Raw genomic sequence first — 21,564 nt, 5'->3', positions numbered from 1 at the left:
CAGTATAAACGTCACAAAGCTTCATTAAAATGTTTAAAAGACAATTCTGAATATGTTTATTATTGTCTGATAGTTAAAATAGAGATTATTTAACTTTTCATGGTAGAATGTATTTTTATCATCACTTTAAAAAATCATTTTCAAAAACATGATTTTGAATCTAAGATGAAAATCAATAGTTGAGGATGTTCAGAGTGAATTATTCATATTGTTAGATGAAGGTTTTAAATGTGCAGCTCAACATTGCTCTGCCACAGTCAATGGACTAAACCACAGAAGAAGAAAACAGACTTTAGCATGAAGATACTCAGTGTGGATCAGTATAATATCAGCCTGATGTCTGCAGTTTAATGTCAACACAACTTTCACATCATATTAATCTGAGCACAGAAGGAAAAAATGGTGTCTGACCTCAGAGTCTCCAGTTGACAGTTTGGACTCTCCAGTTCAGCACAGAGAAGCTTCACTCCTGAATCCTGCAGCTTGTTGTGACTCAGGTCCAGCTCTCTCAGATGGGAGGGGTTGGACTTCAGAGCTGAGGCCAGAGAAGCACAGCTGATCTCTGACAAACTGCAGCTCCACAATCTGAATCAAGAATAAATGATGTGACTTCACAGTTTAAATATTCAGTCAGTATAAACGTCACGAACCCACTGAGCAAGCAACGTCTATGGACGTCCAAGAAAAGTTGATATCACGTGGGTTGGTCCAGGCCATGATGTGGACGTCCATATCACAGCCAGAATTAGTTGATGAAATTGTCCTGTCAGCTGTTGCATCAGCATATGATAAACTGATGGTGATCATGATGATCACAAAAGCTTTCAAAACTTTTAAATTGTATCATGATTACTTTTGTAAGACTGAATAACAAAATGTACGTATTTCATGTGATTGTGATCAGAAGCTGTAGTTTTATGTCATTTGCAACTTGTTCCCATGTAAATAAATATAATAGTGACAAACACAAACACACATGCATTCTGGGTAAATGATGAAGCAGAAAAGGGGGTTTCTTCATGAGTAAACCAATGGGACAGTCAGTGAGTGTGTGAGCTGATGGTCTCCTTTAACCCTCCTCCTCCTGTAATCATGTGACATTATAAACATACATGCTTTACTTGTCTCATGTGTTAATGGGCCAAGGTTGGCCCGGGTGAGACTTTATGATGTCCCTCTCAGGTGAACATGTCGTGTCCTTATACAGTTTGACCTCAACAACATGCTGAAAAAAAGGACAACCAAAAAATGCATATTAATCAAATAAAGGAGGGGTGTAACCATGAAGACATTTGCTCTTGCCCAACAGTATAAGTCATTTCTTTGATTCTTTTATTTAAACCACCAGTATAAATGTCTAAATATGAGTATATACTTGGTCAAAAAGCCTCATTTATAGTAACAATTGACTCAAAGGATAAGTGGGTGTCTCCCTGTCTTCTTGGCAGTCACACTTTCTCAGAGTGAAACCTAAAGAAATATTATCACACATTTGATTACAAACCAGCTGCCAAACAGGTTTTTTCTAGCTCGAGAGCCACAAAATGCTTAGTTTCCTAAAGTGGCTTAATTGATAACCATGAGTGATCATGGGGGGTATAAGTAGTGTGTGTGTGTGTGTGTGTGCGTGTGCGTGTGTGTGTGTGTGTGTGTGTGTGTGTAAGAGTGAAGGATGCCATTCTGTTGTCCTTTGTTTGTTTCAGCTATAATATAACTGCTTGTCGTGTCTAAAATCATCTGTCATGGGAAATCCCTGTGATGTTGTCGGGGCGGCTGTAGCTCAGTGGGTAGAGCTGGTTGACCCGTGAGTGGAAGGTCGCTGGTTTGAATCCCGGCTCCTCTGGGGAGGAACTGAGCTACATGTGGAAGTATCTTTGAGCAAGATACTGAACCCCAAAATTGCGCCTGATGTGCAGTTGGCACTTTGTGCGGCGGCCTCTGCCATCAGTAAGGATCCTGCGATGGACTGGTGTATTAATAATGTTCATTCTGGCTCCTTGAATGACGTCTTCTGGATGTTCAATAATTATGTCTTGACAACATCTATTAATGACGTCTATATAACATCCAAAAGAGGACGTCTATCCAACGTCTAGAAAAGATGTAATAAAAACTTTCATTCTGGCTAATCTGAGGACGTCTTCTGGATGTACAGACGTCTTTTTGACGTATTTTGGAACACTTTGTGCTCATTGGGAAGCTTCATTAAAATGTTTTGAAAGACAATTCTGAATATGTTTGTTATTGTCTGACAGTTAAAATAGAGATTATTTAACTTTTCATTGTAGAATGTATTTTTATCATCACAAAATCATTTAAAAGACACGATTTGGAATCTAAGATGGAAATCAATTGTTGAGGATAGGGATGTTCTGATCCGATCTGTAGGCTCGGGGCCGCAGACGCACGCGTAGCGTTACTCTGGCAAACCTGTTGATAAAATGTCTGCAGGGTGGAAATAACTTCAATTAGAAAGTGAAAGCAGTCCAACGGCGACATGTAACATCTGCAATACGGCCGTTTCACTGAGCTGCATTTAATAGTCATTTTATACAGCATATAAAAAAAACAAACACTCAGAGATTACAACGTGTTCACTCCAGAGTCCAGGCAAGGACACCGAGGCAGCAAACACTCGCAGATACTTTCAAAGGGAAAGAGAAATATCCTCGAGACAGCGACATGACCACAATATTACAGAGAAGGTCATCAAATTAATTGCTCTCGATAACCAGCTCATCTCCGTGGGAGAGGATCAGGGTTTTCTTCATCACCTGGAGTTTTTGAATCCCCGGTATGTCCTACCATCTCTGCATTACATCACATTTACTCCACTTTCGAGTTACAACGTGCCAGTACAGCAGAACATGTAAAACAGGCAACCGAGGAGATGCTGAACGCTGTGAAATAGACAAGCAGCGCGTCCATGTCATTTTATGTGACAACATGAGGAATATGTAAAAAGCAGTGGATGATATGGAGGAACCAAGCGTGGGCTGCGTCTCACACACTTCAGCTGCTGTACACCTGTTACAATGCAGCATCACACACTCACCTGCTAACACAAGGAAGGTGGAGGCCAATGATGTAATAGCATATGCAGAATAAGAAAGAGCCATATGGAAGTATTTACTTTGTTTCAACAAAATAAAAAAACTATTCAGGAAGCGCTTGGATGCAGGTACTTTTTTCCTTAATGCAGCTGTATTATCCAGGAAAATATTAGTTAAGGCTGAGTATCAGATCAGGACTCGGTATCAGCAGATACTAAATATTAAAGGACTCGGATCAGGATCGGGGTAAAACAACCTGATCGGGACATCCCTAGTTGAGGATGTTCAGAGTGAATTATTCATATTGTTAGATGAAGTTTTTAAATGTGCAGCTCAACATTGCTCTGCCACAGTCAATGGACTAAACCACAGAAGAAGAAAACAGACTTTAGCATGAAGATACTCAGTGTGGATCAGTATAATATCAGCCTGATGTCTGCAGTTTAGTGTCAACACAACTTTCACATCATATTAATCTGAGCACAGAAGGAAAAAATGGTGTCTGACCTCAGAGTCTCCAGTCGACAGTTTGGACTCTCCAGTTCAGTACAGAGAAGCTTCACTCCTGAATCCTGCAGGTTGTTGTCACTCAGGTCCAGCTCTCTCAGATGGGAGGGGTTGGACTTCAGAGCTGAGGCCAGAGAAGCACAGCTGCTCTCTGACAAACTGCAGTCCAACAATCTGAATAAAGAATAAATGATGTGACTTCACAGTTTAAATATTCAGTCAGTATAAACGTCACGAAGCTTCATTTAAATGTTTTAAAAAGACAATTCTGATTATGTTTGTTATTGTCTGATAGTTAAATTAGAGATTTAACTTTTCATTGTAGAATGTATTTTCATCATCACTTATTTTAAAAACATGATTTTGAATCTAAGATGAAAATCAATAGTTGAGGCTGTTCAGAGTGAATTATTCATATTGTTAGATGAAGGTTTTAACACAGTGGCGGTTCTTCCTACAGGCGACATAGGCGCTTGCCTCGGGCGCCACCTAGTGAGGGCGCCAAATATGCAGCGAGAAAAAATAAGAATCAAAATTATCATGTCTATTTATTTTGCTATAGTTTTTGCCATCCCTCGATCTACAACAATACTTTAACATAAAAATAAATTAAACGGAAGTAAAAGAAATGACAATTCTGACATAAAGCCCCTTCAGCTGTTACGTCACGGTCACAACATGCTAGCGCGAGCGCTGATGTGCAGTCGGTCGGTCGGCGTGTGTCGACGGGTTACAGTCCGGAAAATGAAACGGCAGAAGCATCCGGCACACTTTCAAAAGTGCAGAAAAGAAGAGCAGGAGAAACGTGCAAAGGAGAAAGGTATGACATTTAGATTATATTGTTTTAAATTCACAGAGCATTCATGATATGATCATGCTAGCTAGCATTAGCATCATGTCATCTTACTAGTAAGCTAACGTTAAGTAGCAATGAGGGTGTGTGACGTTCCGCTTGGTTCTTCTTGGTTTGGTCGTTATTAACATGCAGTCGGATGTAAAATTGTCCTAATAAGAGTCATAAGACCGGTTCAGACTGCTGGCCTGGGTTGGACTTCACTGGCTGCTGTTGTCCCAGAAAAACACTATACAAGTTGATGCTAGCTGCAGTATGTAGCACTCTGCATCTCATTGTGTGCTATGAAATAAAACATTGGCTGGACGTGAAAAGTCTATTATTACTGTCCATATAGCAACATTAGATTAGATTCAGTTTTGGATTAGTTTGAACTTTACTGTCAAGTTCAAGTAGCGTGAAATACAGTTTAACATCTAACCAGAGTGCAAACCAGTAAAGTGCTGAGTGAGTCAGTGCCTCATATGCAGATGAGGATCTCAACATGTGGACTTTAAAAACATTGAGCATAATAATAATAAATGATATATACAGGTAGAGTTATGTTTATACAGAGAGGGATGCACAGAGAGCTGTGAGCAGATGGGACTCAGTGAATTTATATCAAATAAATGTCAAGATTAAAATGCTTAGCAACTTAATAATAATATCATTTGAAAAATGGAAATGATTTCCTCCATGTTAATAATACACTTGTTTGTTATATCATTTTAGATGAAGTATTAAAATATTTAGGAGCAGCTGCAGCTGAATCATCAGAGCAGGAACAGCCATGATGCACCTCAGCTGCTCCAGTTTCCTCAGGTGAGTTTAATGTGTCACTGAATGTTTGTCATGATAAAAACGTATTGACTTACTTGAACATAACAACAATAATAATAATAATAACAAATACATTATTTTTGGATAGGGTCAGTGCACATTAATGAACATCCCAAACGTCTCTGTAAATATGCCGGATTATAGCAGAGCTGCTAATTTACATCCGTAGGCCCTGAAAAAAATAAAAATACAAATAGAAGAGACAACACACACACACACACACACAGACACACAAACAACACAATACATTACACAATCAGGAGGATTTCAGACCCAGAAGGATAAAACAATGCAATAAAAATGAATGTACAGTAGTCTTCAGTCCAGTTAATGGTGGCACTTTTGGTGTGATCTGAGACACTGTTTTAGTTGTCCATTAAAAGAGGAGTATGTGGGGCGTTCCCTTATTGTGGAGGGAAGACTATTCCAAATGTCCCCCACAACAGACAACACGTTCTTCCCATACGTAGTCCTCCTGTGGGGAATCTCACAGTCTCCTCTATCACAGGCCCTGGTGCTCAAACCTCCCAGAGTCCTTTTCTTTATGAAGTCCTTCAGCGGCGGTGGAGCAACACCATGGAGACTCTTATATATAAAACAGGCAAAGTTTTGAAATTATGGAAACTTAATCAAACTTTCAGATATGGAAAGAGAAGGTTTTTTATCTAGAGTCTTTAGGGCTTTTTTATAGAGAGATTCTATCAGTTTGAGTGCTGTCGTACATGCCAGTGACCAGCTGGTTAAGCAGTAGTCTATATGTGAGAAGATCATACAGTGTAGGAACATCCAAGCTGCACTGCTGCTTAATGAATTCCTGATCTGTCTGAAACTTGCCAGGTTGTATTTGACAGAGTTAGATTAGAGGTATCTGAACTCTCTCACCAAGCGAGCTCCTCCCCTCCCAGAGAGACACCAGAATCCAGAGAGACACCAGAATATGTTGTGCTGTGTCTCATCCAGTCAATGTATTTGCTCTTGTGTGTTCTCTTTATGTTCATGGAGCCACCAGAGGAGACACTACAGGAGCATGCTGCTCTTCCTGGCAACCTCACCCTGCCTCTAACCAATGAGCCTGGATGTTCAGGTGAGTGTAAGCTGCCCATCTTGATTGCAGCAGTCAGTGCGTTTATATGACACTCAAGAAAACCAAATTACTGTGTTAGTCTGACTATGATGGGATTTTAAAGATGCATGTATACACCTTAGTCTGACTAAAATCGGACCGGATCAGATTTCTCTAGTCAGAATAAGACACCTATGTTATTTGATTGATAGTCACATTACTCCTGCATGTATACGTTCCATCAGATTGGACTCAGATTTTGCGCTCTGTGCAGGTTTGAGAGTTTTTCCCCGGGGCCGTGAGCCGGAAGTAGAAGGAGACGATGTTGTCGTGTTGTTGTTGGAAATAGAAAACAACACGATGAATCTTTCCTCTGAAATCACCGCAAGAAAGAGAGAAAGAGCTCCATTGTGCATCTAGTGTGTGTAATTATCATGTACACCATATATGAAATGTACAAAGATGTAGCTTCATCTCGCTCTTCGTACGCCATCTTTCTGGAATGTTGAGGCAGTTTGTTGTTGCTGGTGACGTAAAGAGGTCAGCCAGAGGTGTTTCTGTTACCACTAGTTGAAATAAATACAGCGCCACCTATCGTACCGGGTATGACATGCTGCAGCAAATAATTAGATTTTCTCACCGGCATGTATACTCGGACTATTGCAGTTGTCTGGTTGAGTAGCAGAGTGGAACTATGGCTGTAATCTGACTAAGCTGTGCATGTAAACACACTGACTGATTCCACACTTGGTGTGTCTCAGGTGTGTGCCTGATGAATATAAAGAATTTTAGCAATAACTTAACTGTCCTGTTTTATTCATCTAAGTTGGCTCAAGGATGTTCTCTTTAAAACAATATCAGGTTCTGCTTGTGTGTGTGTGTGTGGTGAGTTATCTTGAACACAAGGTGAGAAAGTGTGCTTCATGTGCCCTCTACATGCAGCAAACACTGGCAGTTCACCTCCAGCTGATCCTGCTGACTGGCCTCTTCATGTAACACACCTGATGAGAACAGAGTTGGTTCGGAGAGGGCCGTATCATGGACCACCTCATTTCATTTTAACTTTATGTGTATTTATTAGTGAACAGGTTTATTTATTTGCATATATTGTTATATTGTTTGGATTATCATTGTTTAAATAAATGAGCAATTCTTTGGACATGGTCTTTTTAGTGGATGTGGCGCTATAAGTAAAGCTCGCCTCGGGCACCAAATGGTGGAGGACCGCCGCTGAGTGTGCAGCTCAACATTGCTCTGCCACAGTCAGTGGACTAAACCACAGAAGAAGAAAACAGACTGTAGCATGAAGATACTCAGTGTGGATCAGTATAATATCAGCCTGATGTCTGCAGTTTAGTGTCAACACAACTTTCACATCTTTCTATAAATACGAGAAACCTCTGTCTGTCTGTCTGTGTTTATGTGTGTGTGTGTCAAATATCTCTGCGGATCAGGATCAGACTGACCTGAGACTTTCAACATGGCTGCTGCATGGTTCAAGGGTGTGCGACTTCGCATTTGTTTGGACTGCAATGATACCGTTAATAAATTATTACATAAATGTTTTACAAATTCCGCGAGCATTGTCCACCGGAGCCACCACAGTCACGTGCGCACCAGAGCCAATCACTGCACACCGTAGCCACGTGCGCACCAGAGCCAATCACTGCAGAGCCCACCGCGACCCCCCCACCTCCTGATTTGACGGACGCACGGGTGCTTTGTACCTGCACCTGAGCCAGTCACTGCACACCGTAGCCACGTGCGCACCAGAGCCAATCACTGCAGAGCCCACCGCGACCCCCCACCTCCTGATTCGACGGACGCACGGATGCTTTGTACCTGCAGCAGCATGAGCTGGAGCGGTATATAGCCAGCGGTTTGCTCCCGTTCTGTGCATCTAAACTGACTGTTGTGGATAAATTACACTAAACAAGTCCGGACCGAGTCTGTTCCGGTCTGAGGAGATCCGGATCCGCGAGGACAACAAACGGAGGATCTGTGGATGTTCGTGTGTAGCTAGCTGCTATACGACACACTCTTGATGTAAGTTAACATTAGGCCATACTATCTTCACTCCCATAGCCCTATACATTCTGGATGTCTGGATACTGTCTTCACTCATCTGTAAGTTACGCTGTCTCGAAGTGTTTCTCCAGGCATAACTTCATGCCGGTGCGTTTACAGTTTGTTTACATTATTGATCCATTGCCACTGCCGGCTAATGTTGTCATCCGGCTACATTGTTAGCAGCTGACGTTAGCTCAGCCGCGTTTGCTAAGGCTAAAACATCGCCCTGTTTCTCACGTTTCTACCTTCTTACTGGCCTGTCTGCCTCTATATGCCGGTGTTGCTTACAATTACTATACGGGTATCTGAACTATAAGGGGCCTTTGTTACTTTCTCAGTTCGAAAGTTAGCCGTCTGTTAACCTAATGCTTGGTTTGTCTTCTTGCTAGAATGTCTGCTTGGCTAACGTTGTTCATCCGGCGGGATTGCTAGCAGCTAACTAAGGCGCGTTTGCTAAATCTAAATCATGGCCCTGTTTCTCAAGTCTTCTTCTTACTGGCATGTTGGGCTTCTGTAGGTCCGTTTTATTTTGATACTTACAATTACCGTTCGGTTTTTCATAACTATTATGGCCTTTGTTACTTTCTTTGTTCGAATTCCCCAAACCCTGCTTAGCTCTTATGGCTGTTACCACCCCATTAACTTTGAATTGAATGGTTGTTGCGTTGCCAATGCTTGAATCATGACAACCGGAGTGTTTAAGTATGTTGGTGTGCGTTCCATAATGATAAAAAATGTTAACACATTGAACCATATTGCATTTTGTTCATACTGTTAGTTTTGAGGAATGCTTTGGCCTGGAAAATCTCACTGCCTCACCTGGACACCCCCTCTCTCTCTCTCTTTGTCATTCACACCCCACCCCCACACTGCCCCTGTCCCCACTCTCTGCTTCTTCAAACATTTTTTTGTAGTGGAAAACCTTACTGGTCACATACACTGAATTACCTCTCTCTCTCTCTCTCTCTCTCTCTCTCTCGGCAAGCTGCAGATGTATGCTAGCCTATATTAGAGTGCTAAATATTATGCCCTGCACAGTTCATTTAGTCGACTAGCTACAAGTTAGTCTGTTTATACTGCCAGATTTCATCCCATTTGAGATGATATTCGCTTTGTTCGTTGCAAATTTATATGCACTGACTATGAGGTTGACATGAATAATAGACATAATCAAAACTGTAAGGCCTTTTGTTGCCTTCTCATTTCGAATTCACCAAACCCTTCTGAGATGTGACTGTTAACACCTCATTCAATGCGGCCTACGGGGCATGTTTTGGGCTGGAAATTGTGTGTGTGTGTCAGAAAGTAGTCAGATTGTCTCAGATCAGATGTGCTCACTTTAAATTTTGTCATGTAAAAAAATACTTCACCTATCCGTAACTGACCTTGAATATGTTCAAAACTAGGTAAAGACAAGGAATTAGTTTGTGTTTTGGCTATCTTTAAAAATACTCTAAGGAATGTTGCCTTAGTCTACAGCCAACTTCTATTATTACCAGATTAGATAGTTACTGATGATACAAGTTAGACATCCAATGACAGCAGACAAATTCATCAACTCTCAACAAAATATTATTTTCATTTGCCAATATTAAACTGAATCCTGTATTTTTTTTCTTTTGCAGTCCAATTTGATATTCACCTACCTGTGGGTGTTAACATGCCGAAAACCAATCGTACAAAGAGAGAACAAAATCGTCAGGCAATGCGCCGTGCACGTGATGCTGAGTCAGCTGAAGCACGAGATGCTCGCCGGGCCAGCAATGCTGCACTCCAGTCAAGGCTCCGCGCGGCTGAAACTGACAACCAACGGACCACTCGACTTGCCAGCAACGCTGCACTCCAGTCAAGGCTCCGCGCGGCTGAAACTGACAACCAACAGACCACTCGACTTGCCAGCAACGCTGCACTCCAGTCAAGGCTCCGCGCGGCTGAAACTGACAACCAACGGACCACTCGACTTGCCAGCAACGCTGCACTCCAGTCAAGGCTCCGCGCGGCTGAAACTGACAACCAACAGACCACTCGACTGGCCAGCAACGCTGCACTCCAGTCAAGGCTCCGCGCGGCTGAAACTGACAACCAACGGACCACTTGACTTGCCAGCAACGCTGCACTCCAGTCAAGGCTCCGCGCGGCTGTAACCGACAACCAACGGACCACTCGACTGGCCAGCAACGCTGCACTCCGGTCAAGGCTCCGCGCGGCTGAAACCGACAACCAACGGACCACTCGACTGGCCAGCGACGCTGCACTCCACTCGAGACTCCGCGCAGCTGAAACTGAAAACCAACGAAGTTGTCGACTGGCCAGCGACGCTGCCTGTCATGAAAGGCTTCGAGATGCTGAAACGCCTGAAGTGCGAGCAGCGCGCCAAATGCATGACCGTGAACAACACCACCGCCACAGAGGGGAGGATACACCTCAACAGCAAGAGGAACGGCGGGCAAGAGATGCCCTGTGCCATCAGGAAACTCATCGCGCACGTGTGGAACAGGCACGTAAAAACAATCACAACCTCGCTCGGTGTGATGATGCAAACTTCTTCCAAGAGAAGCTGTATGGTAAGTACACACACACACTTAGTAAGACCTCACTGTTTGAGTGTCCTACATGTTCACACTGCAATGCCTATGTATGGAAAGAGGAGAGGAACGGATTCTGTTGCATGTCTGGAATAATAGACCTCACATACAGTCACACAAATCCCAAGCCTGGCTCAATCCCACCACAGCCTCCAAATGCTATCAAGGACCTCTTCATTAATCAAAACTTTGTTAAAGAAGCAAAACAATACAACAATTCATTGGCGATGGCAAGCATTGGCATTAGAGAAGTTGCTATTCCTGGCTTCAACCCAGGCATACGAATACAAGGGAAAGTATATCATTACATTGCCAGTCCCCTTCCTGAACAGGGTCAAGTGCCCCTCTTTGCTCAGATCTACTTCCATGATCCTGCCCATGAAGTGGAATTCCGCCGCAATCATGCCTCAAACAGTGGGCTGAATGAAGAATTCTTGCTGAGAGCACAAGAGGCCATTCACGGGTGCAACCCATATGTGCAACAATTTAAGTCAGCTATTGAGTATGTGACCCAAAATGACACTGCCAATGAGCTGAGAATTGTCCTAACAGCTCACACTGCCTTCATCGCGGCACTGTGAATCTTCCATCACTGGACAGCAATGTTGCTGTCATTGCTCCAGGAACAACTCCTATTGAGCAATTTGGGAAACTGGCTGTCACTCTTCACCTCAGAGGAGGACGACTTGTTGGAAAAATTATGCTTATATTATCAGTTTCTTGCTTTGCATTGATATAACCTGCTTGTCTTCCTTTATATGTTTGTGGAAGTGTACCGAGCTCCTGGAAAAGTACTGTGAACCACAAGGCCTCGAATGGCATCTTGTGTGAATAACATTTGGTGGACATCATAAGAATGTTTGTGTGAAGGATAGATGCTGAAGGCCGTAGGTCCGAAAGTGTGTACGTGTACTTCTCCATCATGCATAACAACTGTATGACTCATATGTACTGTCAAAGAGCCAATCATATACGCTTACGCCCTATTGTAGGTGAATAAAAGATGCTTGGGGAGAGCAGCTCATTGGATCTCGGAAGCCCAGACTTTGTGTGCTGACTTCTGCTCTTCCCCTTTGCAAAGAAAGACAATCTCCGTGTCCGTGTCTCATTTCTTAACAGATTTAAACCTAACATACTTCAAACAATCAGCGCCATTCATCCAGCATATGACCCACTATCATATGTGCTGCTTCTACCACAGGGGTCCCAAGGATACCACACTGAACTGAGAGGTGTCACCCCAACATGCTTATACCGTTTCCATCTGCAAGTGCGAAACACTGCTCATCATTTCAATCTACTGCTCCGCGGTGGAAGACTAACACAACAGTATGTATGTGACATGATGGCAAAAATTGAGTCACAACGTCTCAACTGGATTCGCCACAATCAGAAATCTATCAAGGCAGAAAAGTATAAAGTCATTGTTGATGCCCTGAGTAGTGACACTGAGATAATCCCAGGACGCCTAACCATCCTGCCACCCACAATTTATCGATCACCAAGATGGTACGCCAAAGAATTCCAAGACGCCATGGCCTTGGTCAGAGTCAAAGGCAAGCCAGACTTCTTCCTCACCTTCACTTGCAACCCTAACTGGCCTGAAATAAAAGGATCAATTTTTGAGGGTCAACAGACCCACCAAAGACCAGACATCATTGTCAGAGTCTTCCACATGAAGGTGGAGGCTCTCCTCACGGACATCCTGAAATATGACATTCTGGGACATGTGGACGCATTTGTGATGGTGAAAGAAACTCAGAAGAGGCATCTTCCTCATATACATATGCTCATCACCATGGTGCCACGCGACAAACCCAGGACTTCCACTGATATTGATCGCGTTGTATCTGCAGAGATTCCGGACAAAGAAACAAATCCGGAATTACATCGCATTGTCACATCACACATGATTCATGGACCATGTGGACAATGGAATCGTGACAGTCCATGCATGCTTGACAGAAAGTGCTCCAAAGACTACCCCAAACAATTGAGGCAAGACACATGCTTCTCAGACTACTCTTACCCACTGTATAGAAGACGATCTGAAGAAGCGCCTGGCTCTCCCATCTCAAAGACGATCAGAGCCACCTACCACTACACTGACGGCCTTTTTTGGAGCCATGTCTCTACATCCACACATGCAACACATTGTGTACCCAGATGTATTTCAACACTTCACGTACACACAGAGCACATTTCAACTGCGGAAAAAAAGACTAAGTTCCCACGATGACCGCATGGCTGACACTGTTGGACGCATCCCAATGATTGCCTTCAACCCACACACTGCAGAACTGTTCTATCTTCGCATGCTTTTGTACCGTGTGCCAGGACCAACTTCATTCAGAGACCTCCGAAAAGTTGGAGATGTGATGATGGACTCATATTTGGCAGCCTGCATTGCACATGGGATTGTTGACAATGACAATGAAGTAGATTCTGTTATGGAAGAGGCAGCAAATGTGACGTTTGGCCCAGCACTGCGTGAAGTATTTGCCAACATGCTCATGTTCGTACTTAGAGGAGAGCACTTGCAGTTCTGGGAAAGGCACAAGCGTGTTCTTGGTGAAGACTTCATGCACAGGGCAGCGGTGAATGAGCCTGATGAATACATTCTGAATCAAGTGCTACTCGACCTCAAGGACCAAGTTGAAAGGCATGGCTTTACACTGAGTGGACACTTCGGCCTCCCTGAACCTAATCCACTTCACGACCATAATCAGACTCCCCGCATCATCCAGCACGAGATTGAGCATAACATGGAAGAACTTCTAGCTAACATTACTCGCACAGAAAACAGACTTAATCACGAGCAGCAAACTGTTATCAAAACAGTGATGGAGAGCGTGGAAAAGGGCCTTGGAAAGATGATAGCGCTTGATGCAAGTGGCGGGACAGGAAAAATGTTCATATTATGCCACATCCTCGACAAAGTCCGTGCAGAAGGCAAAGTGGCTCTTGCAACAGCTGCGAGTGGCATCGCAGCTACTCTACTGCCAAAAGGCACCACCTTTCACAGCAGAACAAAATGTCCTCTCATTCTCACTGATGAATCCACCTGCAGTGTGAGTGAACATGACAGCACTGCAACACTCATTAGGATGACACACCTCATGGTTGTGGATGAAGTGACGATGATGGATCGCCGTGCATTAGAAGCAGCAGATCGTACATTTCAGTGGCTCCGAGGATCAGCCAAACCATTTGGTGGCATCACAATGGTCTTCAGTGGCGATTGGAGGCAAATCCTTACCGTTGTACCACACGGTAGCCGCATCGAGATCATAGGAAGGTGTTGCAAGAGCTCATACCTATGGAAAAATGTTGAAAATCTTCGTCTAACGGAAAACATGAGGATCTCTCAAGCTGCAGAACATCAACAAGCTGAAGAAGAATTTGCCAGATTTCTCTTAGACCCTGGCGAGGCTAAAATTCCAGTAGTGCCAGAAGAGGGCGAGTTTGCCATTAAACTCAATGACACACTGACAATTCCTGGTGACAAACTGAAAGACATTGTCCATTGGGTGTATGAAGACATGCTGGCCAATATTTCCAGTCCAACGTGGCCATGCAAACGTGGCATTTTATGCCCAACTAACTCTGAAGTCGACATAGTAAATGAGTACATGACCAAGATATTTCCAGGAGAAGAACATGTTTGCAACAGTGTTGACACTGCAGATTCTGAAGGTCACCATATGTACCCAACTGAGTTTTTAAATACACTCTGCCCATCCGGAATGCCTCCTCATCGCATAACTTTAAAGGTGGGAATGGTGATCATGCTACTGCGAAACTTTGACCAACAAAATGGACGTTGCAATGGCTCAAGACACATCATAGAACAAATACTGCCACATCTCTTAGTTGCAAAATCTGTAATTGGTGTCAATGCCGAACGCGCTCTCTTAATTCCACGAATCACCCTCATACCATCTGACAACATCTTTCCATTCACCTTGCGACGGAAACAATTTCCAGTGAGACCCTGCTTTGCCATGACTGTGAATAAGTCACAGGGTCAGTCTTTACAACGCGTTGGTGTTTTCTGCACAAGAGATTTCTTTAGCCATTAACAATTCTACGTTGCTGCCAGCAGAGTTGGCAGATCAAACAGACTTCGCATACTTGCTCTAGACGAAGAAACAAAGAAAAAGCGTCACTTTCTGAGCAATGTCGTTTATACAGAAGTGCTGACACAGTAAACACACTCTGACAACAAACCATTTAACACAGTGCTCTGGAAGTTCATGTTTCCGCTCAGAAAAATGAACCTACCAGATTAAGTACGAGTAAATAACCTATTTGGACTACACTGTTAGCCATACAAATGATTCTGAATTAGGTACTACTCAACGTAAAGCTGTGTGTGTGTATGTGTCTGTGAATATGTGGGTAAGTACATGTGCGCCAACCTGTATGTTCTTGCTAATGTGACATGCATGATGATTGAATTACTCCCATTTTGTGTATGAATATTACATATATTTAATCATAAATGACCTTCACTAACACTTACCCTCACCATTACTGAACAACTTTTCATTCTAATAAAATCATCACTGTGCTACAACAGCCGTCATTCTCTATCTACCTTACTCTTAAAACGAATTACTCAAAACACGTTTGTTTAAACATACTAAAGGTTTGTGTTTAACACCAATGCAACAGCATAACCATGATAACAAATTCATACTCATTACAATATTCGACCATGTATACCCATTAATTATCCTCAAAATAGAAATCTTATTAGATTTAGCCTTCAAAACACTTTGAGTTATCATCCTGTTGCATTACTGTTTTTGCTTTTTCCCAATGGCTAAAAAAGCAAAAAGGCACCGGTAGTGGTACTTTCACATTAGTGGAATGGGGTTCAACTCCCTACAGTGCCCTTGCTAAAAGCCAAAATACATAATAGTTATCATTCTACACATTTCACAACAAACCTAAATGTCCCTGACGTCCCACCTTCAAGCATAACCTCATTTGACCAGCCATGAAAAAGCTACTTAACCTCCCACTTTTTTATAGCAATACATACTTCCTACGGGCTCTGCACTAGTCATATTAATCTGAGCACAGAAGGAAAAAATGGTGTCTGACCTCAGAGTCTCCAGTCGACAGTTTGGACTCTCCAGTTCAGCACAGAGAAGCTTCACTCCTGAATCCTGCAGCTTGTTGTTACTCAGCTGCAGCTTTCTCAGATGGGAGGGGTTGGACTTCAGAGCTGAGGCCAGAAAAGCACAGCTGATCTCTGACAAACTGCATCTAAACAATCTGAATAAAGAATAAATGATGTGACTTCACAGTTTAAATATTCAGTCAGTATAAACGTCACAAAGCTTCATTAAAATGTTTTGAAAGACAATTCTGAATATGTTTATTATTGTCTGATACTTAAAATAGAGATTATTTAACTTTTCATTGTAGAATGTATTTTTCTCATCACTTAAATTTAAAAAAAACAACAACATGATTTTGAATCTAAGATGAAAATCAATAGTTGAGGATGTTCAGAGTGAATTATTCATATTGTTAGATGAAGGTTTTAAATGTGCAGCTCAACATTGCTCTGCTACAGTCAATGGACTAAACAACAGAAGAAGAAAACAGACTTTAGCATGAAGATACTCAGTGTGGATCAGTATAATATCAGCCTGGTGTCTGAAGTTTAGTGTGAACACAACTTTCACATCATATTAATCTGAGCACAGAAGGAAAAAATGGTGTCTGACCTCAGAGTCTCCAGTCGACAGTTTGGACTCTCCAGTTCAGCACAGAGAAGCTTCACTCCTGAATCCTGCAGCTGGTTGTTACTCAGGTCCAGCTCTCTCAGATGGGAGGGGTTGGACTTCAGAGCTGAGGCCAGAGAAGCACAGCTGATCTCTGACAACCTGCAGCCACTCAATCTGAATAAAGAATAAATGATGTGACTTCACAGTTTAAATATTCAGTCAGTATAAACGTCACAAAGCTTCATTAAAATGTTTAAAAGACAATTCTGAATATGTTTATTATTGTCTGATAGTTAAAATAGAGATTATTTAACTTTTCATTGTAGAATGTATTTTTATCATCACTTATTTTAAAAAACATGATTTGTAATCTAAGATGAAAATCAATAGTTGAGGATGTTCAGAGTGAATTATTCATATTGTTAGATGAAGGTTTTAACACAGTGGCGGTTCTTCCTACAGGAGACATAGGCGCTTGCCTCGGGCGCCACCTAGTGAGGGCGCCAAATATGCGGCGAGAAAAAATTGTAATTAAAATTATGATGTCTATTTATTTCTCTATAGTTTTTGCCATCCCTCTATCTACAACAATACTTTGACATAAAAATAAATTAAACGGAAGTAAAAGAAATGACAATTCTGACGTAAAGCCCCTTCAGCTGTTACGTCACGGTCACAACATGCTAGCGCGAGCGCTGATGTGTAGTCGTTCGGTCGGCGTGTGTGGACGGGTTACAGTCCGGAAAATGAAACGGCAGAAGCATCTGAGCACAGTTTCAAAAGTGCAGAAAAGAAGAGCAGGAGAAACATGCAAAGGAGAAAGGTATGACATTTAGATTATATTGTTTTAAATTCACAGAGCATTCATGATATAATCATGCTAGCTAGCATTAGCATCATGTCATCTTACTAGTAAGCTAACGTTAAGTAGCAATGAGGGTGTGTGACGTTCCGCTTGGTTCTTCTTGGTTTGGTCGTTATTAACATGCAGTGGGATGTAAAATTGTCCTAATAAGAGTCATAAGACCGGTTCAGACTGCTGGCCTGGGTTGGACTTCACTGGCTGCTGCTGTCCCAGAAAAACACTATACAAGTTGATGCTAGCTGCAGTATGTAGCACTCTGCATCTCATTGTGTGCTATGAAATAAAACATTGGCTGGACGTGAAAAGTCTATTATTACTGTCCATATAGCAACATTAGATTAGATTCAGTTTTGGATTAGTTTGAACTTTACTGTCAAGTTCAAGTAGCGTGAAATACAGTTTAACATCTAACCAGAGTGCAAACCAGAAAAGTGCTGAGTGAGTCAGTGCCTCATATGCAGATGAGGATCTCAACATGTGGACTTTAAAAACATGAGCATAATAATAATAAATGATATATACAGGTAGAGTAATGTTTATACAGAGAGGGATGCACAGAGAGCTGTGAGCAGATGGGACTCAGTGAATTTATATCAAATAAATGTCAAGATTAAAATGCTTAGCAACTTAATAATAATATCATTTGAATAATGGAAATGATTTCCTCCATGTTGATAACACACGTGTTTGTTATATCATTTTAGATGAAGTATTAAAATATTTAGGAGCAGCTGCAGCTGAATCATCAGAGCAGGAACAGCCATGATGCACCTCAGCTGCTCCAGTTTCCTCAGGTGAGTTTAATGTGTCACTGAATGTTTGTCATGATAAAAACTTATTGACTTACGTGAACATGACAACAACAATAATAGTAATAACAATAAATACATTATTTTTGGATAGGTTCAGTGCACATTAATGAACATCCCAAATGTCTCTGTAAATATGCCGGATTATAGCAGAGCTGCTAATTTACATCCGTAGTCCCTGAAAAAAATAAAAATACAAATAGAAGAGACAACACACACACACACACACACACACACAACACAACACATTACACAATCAGGAGGATTTCAGACCCAGAAGGATAAAACAATGCAATAAAAATGAATGTACAGTAGTCTTCAGTCCAGTTAATGGTGGCACTTTTGGTGTGATCTGAGACACTGTTTTAGTTGTCCTTTAAAAGAGGAGTATGTGGGGCGTTCCCTTATTGTGGAGGGAAGACTATTCCAAATGTCCCCCACAACAGACAACACGTTCTTCCCATACGTAGTCCTCCTGTGGGGAATCTCACAGTCTCCTCTATCACAGGCCCTGGTGCTCAAACCTCCCAGAGTCCTTTTCTTTATGAAGTCCTTCAGCGGCGGTGGAGCAACACCATGGAGACTCTTATATATAAAACAGGCAAATCTAAAAGTTTGGAAATTATGGAAACTTAATCAAACTTGCAGATATGGAAGGAGAAGGTTTTTTATCTAGAGTCTTTAGGGCTTTTTATAGAGAGATTCTATCGGTTCAAGTGCTGTCGTACATGCCAGTGACCAGCTGGTTAAGCAGTAGTCTATATGTGAGAAGATCATACAGTGTAAAAACATCCAAGCTGCACTGCTGCTTAATGAATTCCTCATCTGTCTGAAACTTGCCAGGTTGTATTTGACAGAGTTAGATACTTTTTTGATGTGTTAGTCCAGGATGACTCCCAGGTATCTGAACTCGCTCACCAAAGCGAGCTCCTCCCCTCCCAGAAAGACACCAGAATCCAGAGAGACACCAGAATATGTTGTGCTGTGTCTCATCCAGTCAATGTATTTGCTCTTGTGTGTTCTCTTTATGTTTATGGAGCCACCAGAGGAGACACTACAGGAGCATGCTGCTCTTCCTGCCAACCTCACTCTGCCTCTAACCACTGAGCCTGGATGTTCAGGTGAGTGCAAGCTGCCCATCTTGATTGCAGCAGTCAGTGCGTTTACATGACACTCAAGAAAACCAAATTACTGTGTTAGTCTGACTATGATGGGATTTTTAAGATGCATGTATACACCTTAGTCTGACTAAAATCAGACTGTATCGGATTTCTCTAGTCAGAATAAGACACCTATGTTATTTGATTGACAGTCACATTACTCCTGCATGTATACATTCCATCAGATTGGACTCAGATTTTGCGTTCTGTGCAGGCTTGAGAGTTTTTCCCCGGGGCCGTGAGCTGGAAGTAGAAGGAGATGATGTAGTCGTGTTGTCTTCCATTTCCGACAACAACACGACAGCATTTCCTCCGAAATAACCACAAGAAAGAGAGAAAGAGCTCCATTGTGCATCTAGTTTGTGTAATTATCATGTACACCATATACGAAGTGTACAAAGATGTAGCTTCGTCTCGCTCTTCGTACGCCATTTTTCTGGAATGTCGAGGCAGTTTGTTGTTGCTCGTGACGTAAAGAGGTCAGCCGGAGGTGTTTCTGTTACCACTAGTTGAAATAAGTACAGCGCCACCTATCGTACCGGGTATGACATGCTGCAGCAAATAATTAGATTCACTCACCGGCATGTATACTCGGACTATTGCAGTTGTCTGGTTGAGTAGCAGAGTGGAACTATGGCTGTAATCTGACTAAGCTGTGCATGTAAACGCACTGACTGATTCCACACTTGGTGTGTCTCAGGTGTGTGCCTGATAAATGTAAAGAATTTTAGCAATAACTTAACTGTCCTGATTTATTCATCTAAGTTGGCTCAAGGATGTTCTCTTTAAAACAATATCAGGTTCTGCTTCTGTGTGTGTGTGTGTGGTGAGTTATCTTGAATACAAGGTGAGAAAGTGTGCTTCATGTGCCCTCTAGATGCAGCAAACACTGGCAGTTCACCTCCAGCTGATCCTGCTGACTGGCCTCTTCATGTAACAGACCTGATGAGAACAGAGTTGGTTCGGAGAGGGCCGTATCATGGACCACCTCATTTCATTTTAACTTTTTGTGTATTTATTATTGAACAGGTGTATTCATTTGCACATATTGTTTTATTGTTTGGATTATCATTGTTTAAATAAATGAGCAATTCTTTGGACATGGTCTTTTTAGTGGATGTGGCGCTATAAGTAAAGCTCGCCTCGGGCACCAAATGGTGGAGGACCGCCGCTGAGTGTGCAGCTCAACATTGCTCTGCCACAGTCAATGGACTAAACCACAGAAGAAGAAAACAGACTTTAGCATGAAGATACTCAGTGTGGATCAGTATAATATCAGCCTGATGTCTGCAGTTTAGTGTCAACTCAACTTTCACATCATATTAATCTGAGCACAGAAGGAAAAAATGGTGTCTCACCTCAGAGTCTCCAGTCGACAGTTTGGACTCTCCAGTTCAGACAGCAGCTTCACTCCTGAATCATGCAGCTTGTTGTTACTCAGCTCCAGCTTTCTCAGATGGGAGGGGTTGGACTTCAGAGCTGAGGCCAGAGAAGCACAGCTGATCTCTGACAAACTGCAGTCATTCAATCTGAATAAAGAATAAATGATGTAAGTTTAATAGACAATGTTCCTGCTTGAAATCTTGTGGCTCCATGAAATCTATGGAGCCAGAAGGGTGACTTTAAAATTTGGCATCCAAAAAAAAAATTGGCATTGAAAACAAAACCAGTACTGAAAAAAGAAACATTGTCATTGAAACATTTGTATTGAAAACAGTTGTATTGGCATTGAAACAAGTATTGGCACTGAAAAAAGAAAGTAATTCAAATAATTCAAATGCGAAAATCTTATCATGTTATTTTATTTGGATTTTTTTGTATTTTTCAATGACAATCTTCAGATTTTTTCTTCATGTCACTTTTTTTTCAGTGACAGATTTTTTTACAATGTCAGTTTTTTTTCAGTGTGACTGATTTTCAGTTTCAACTTTCTGTCACTGTTTTGGCGTCGAGAGGGAGGGGCCTGAGGGGAGGGGCAAGGAGAGCGTGGTTTGCATATCATTTGAGAAGGTAATGCCAGCAGCCTGCAGGAA

General features: G+C 42.1%; 1 protein-coding gene across 1 annotated transcript in view; it reads right to left on the bottom strand.

The window, feature by feature from the left end:
- Nucleotides 1-21,564, bottom strand: part of LOC115574313 (NACHT, LRR and PYD domains-containing protein 12-like) — a 35,937-nt gene that overhangs the window by 2,385 nt on the left and 11,988 nt on the right. Inside the window, exons 9-11 of the mRNA XM_030405817.1 lie at nucleotides 16,698-16,871; nucleotides 3,561-3,734; nucleotides 412-585 (exon numbers count right to left, since the gene is read on the bottom strand). Of these exons, the coding sequence (XP_030261677.1) occupies nucleotides 412-585; nucleotides 3,561-3,734; nucleotides 16,698-16,871 (522 nt within the window). The remainder of the gene's footprint in view (nucleotides 1-411; nucleotides 586-3,560; nucleotides 3,735-16,697; nucleotides 16,872-21,564) is intronic.

Source organism: Sparus aurata, chromosome 1, assembly GCF_900880675.1.
Source record: "Sparus aurata chromosome 1, fSpaAur1.1, whole genome shotgun sequence".
Classification (NCBI taxonomy): domain Eukaryota; kingdom Metazoa; phylum Chordata; class Actinopteri; order Spariformes; family Sparidae; genus Sparus; species Sparus aurata.
The sequence above is the reverse complement of the archived record's forward strand: the minus strand, read 5'-3'. Positions and strand labels throughout refer to the sequence as shown.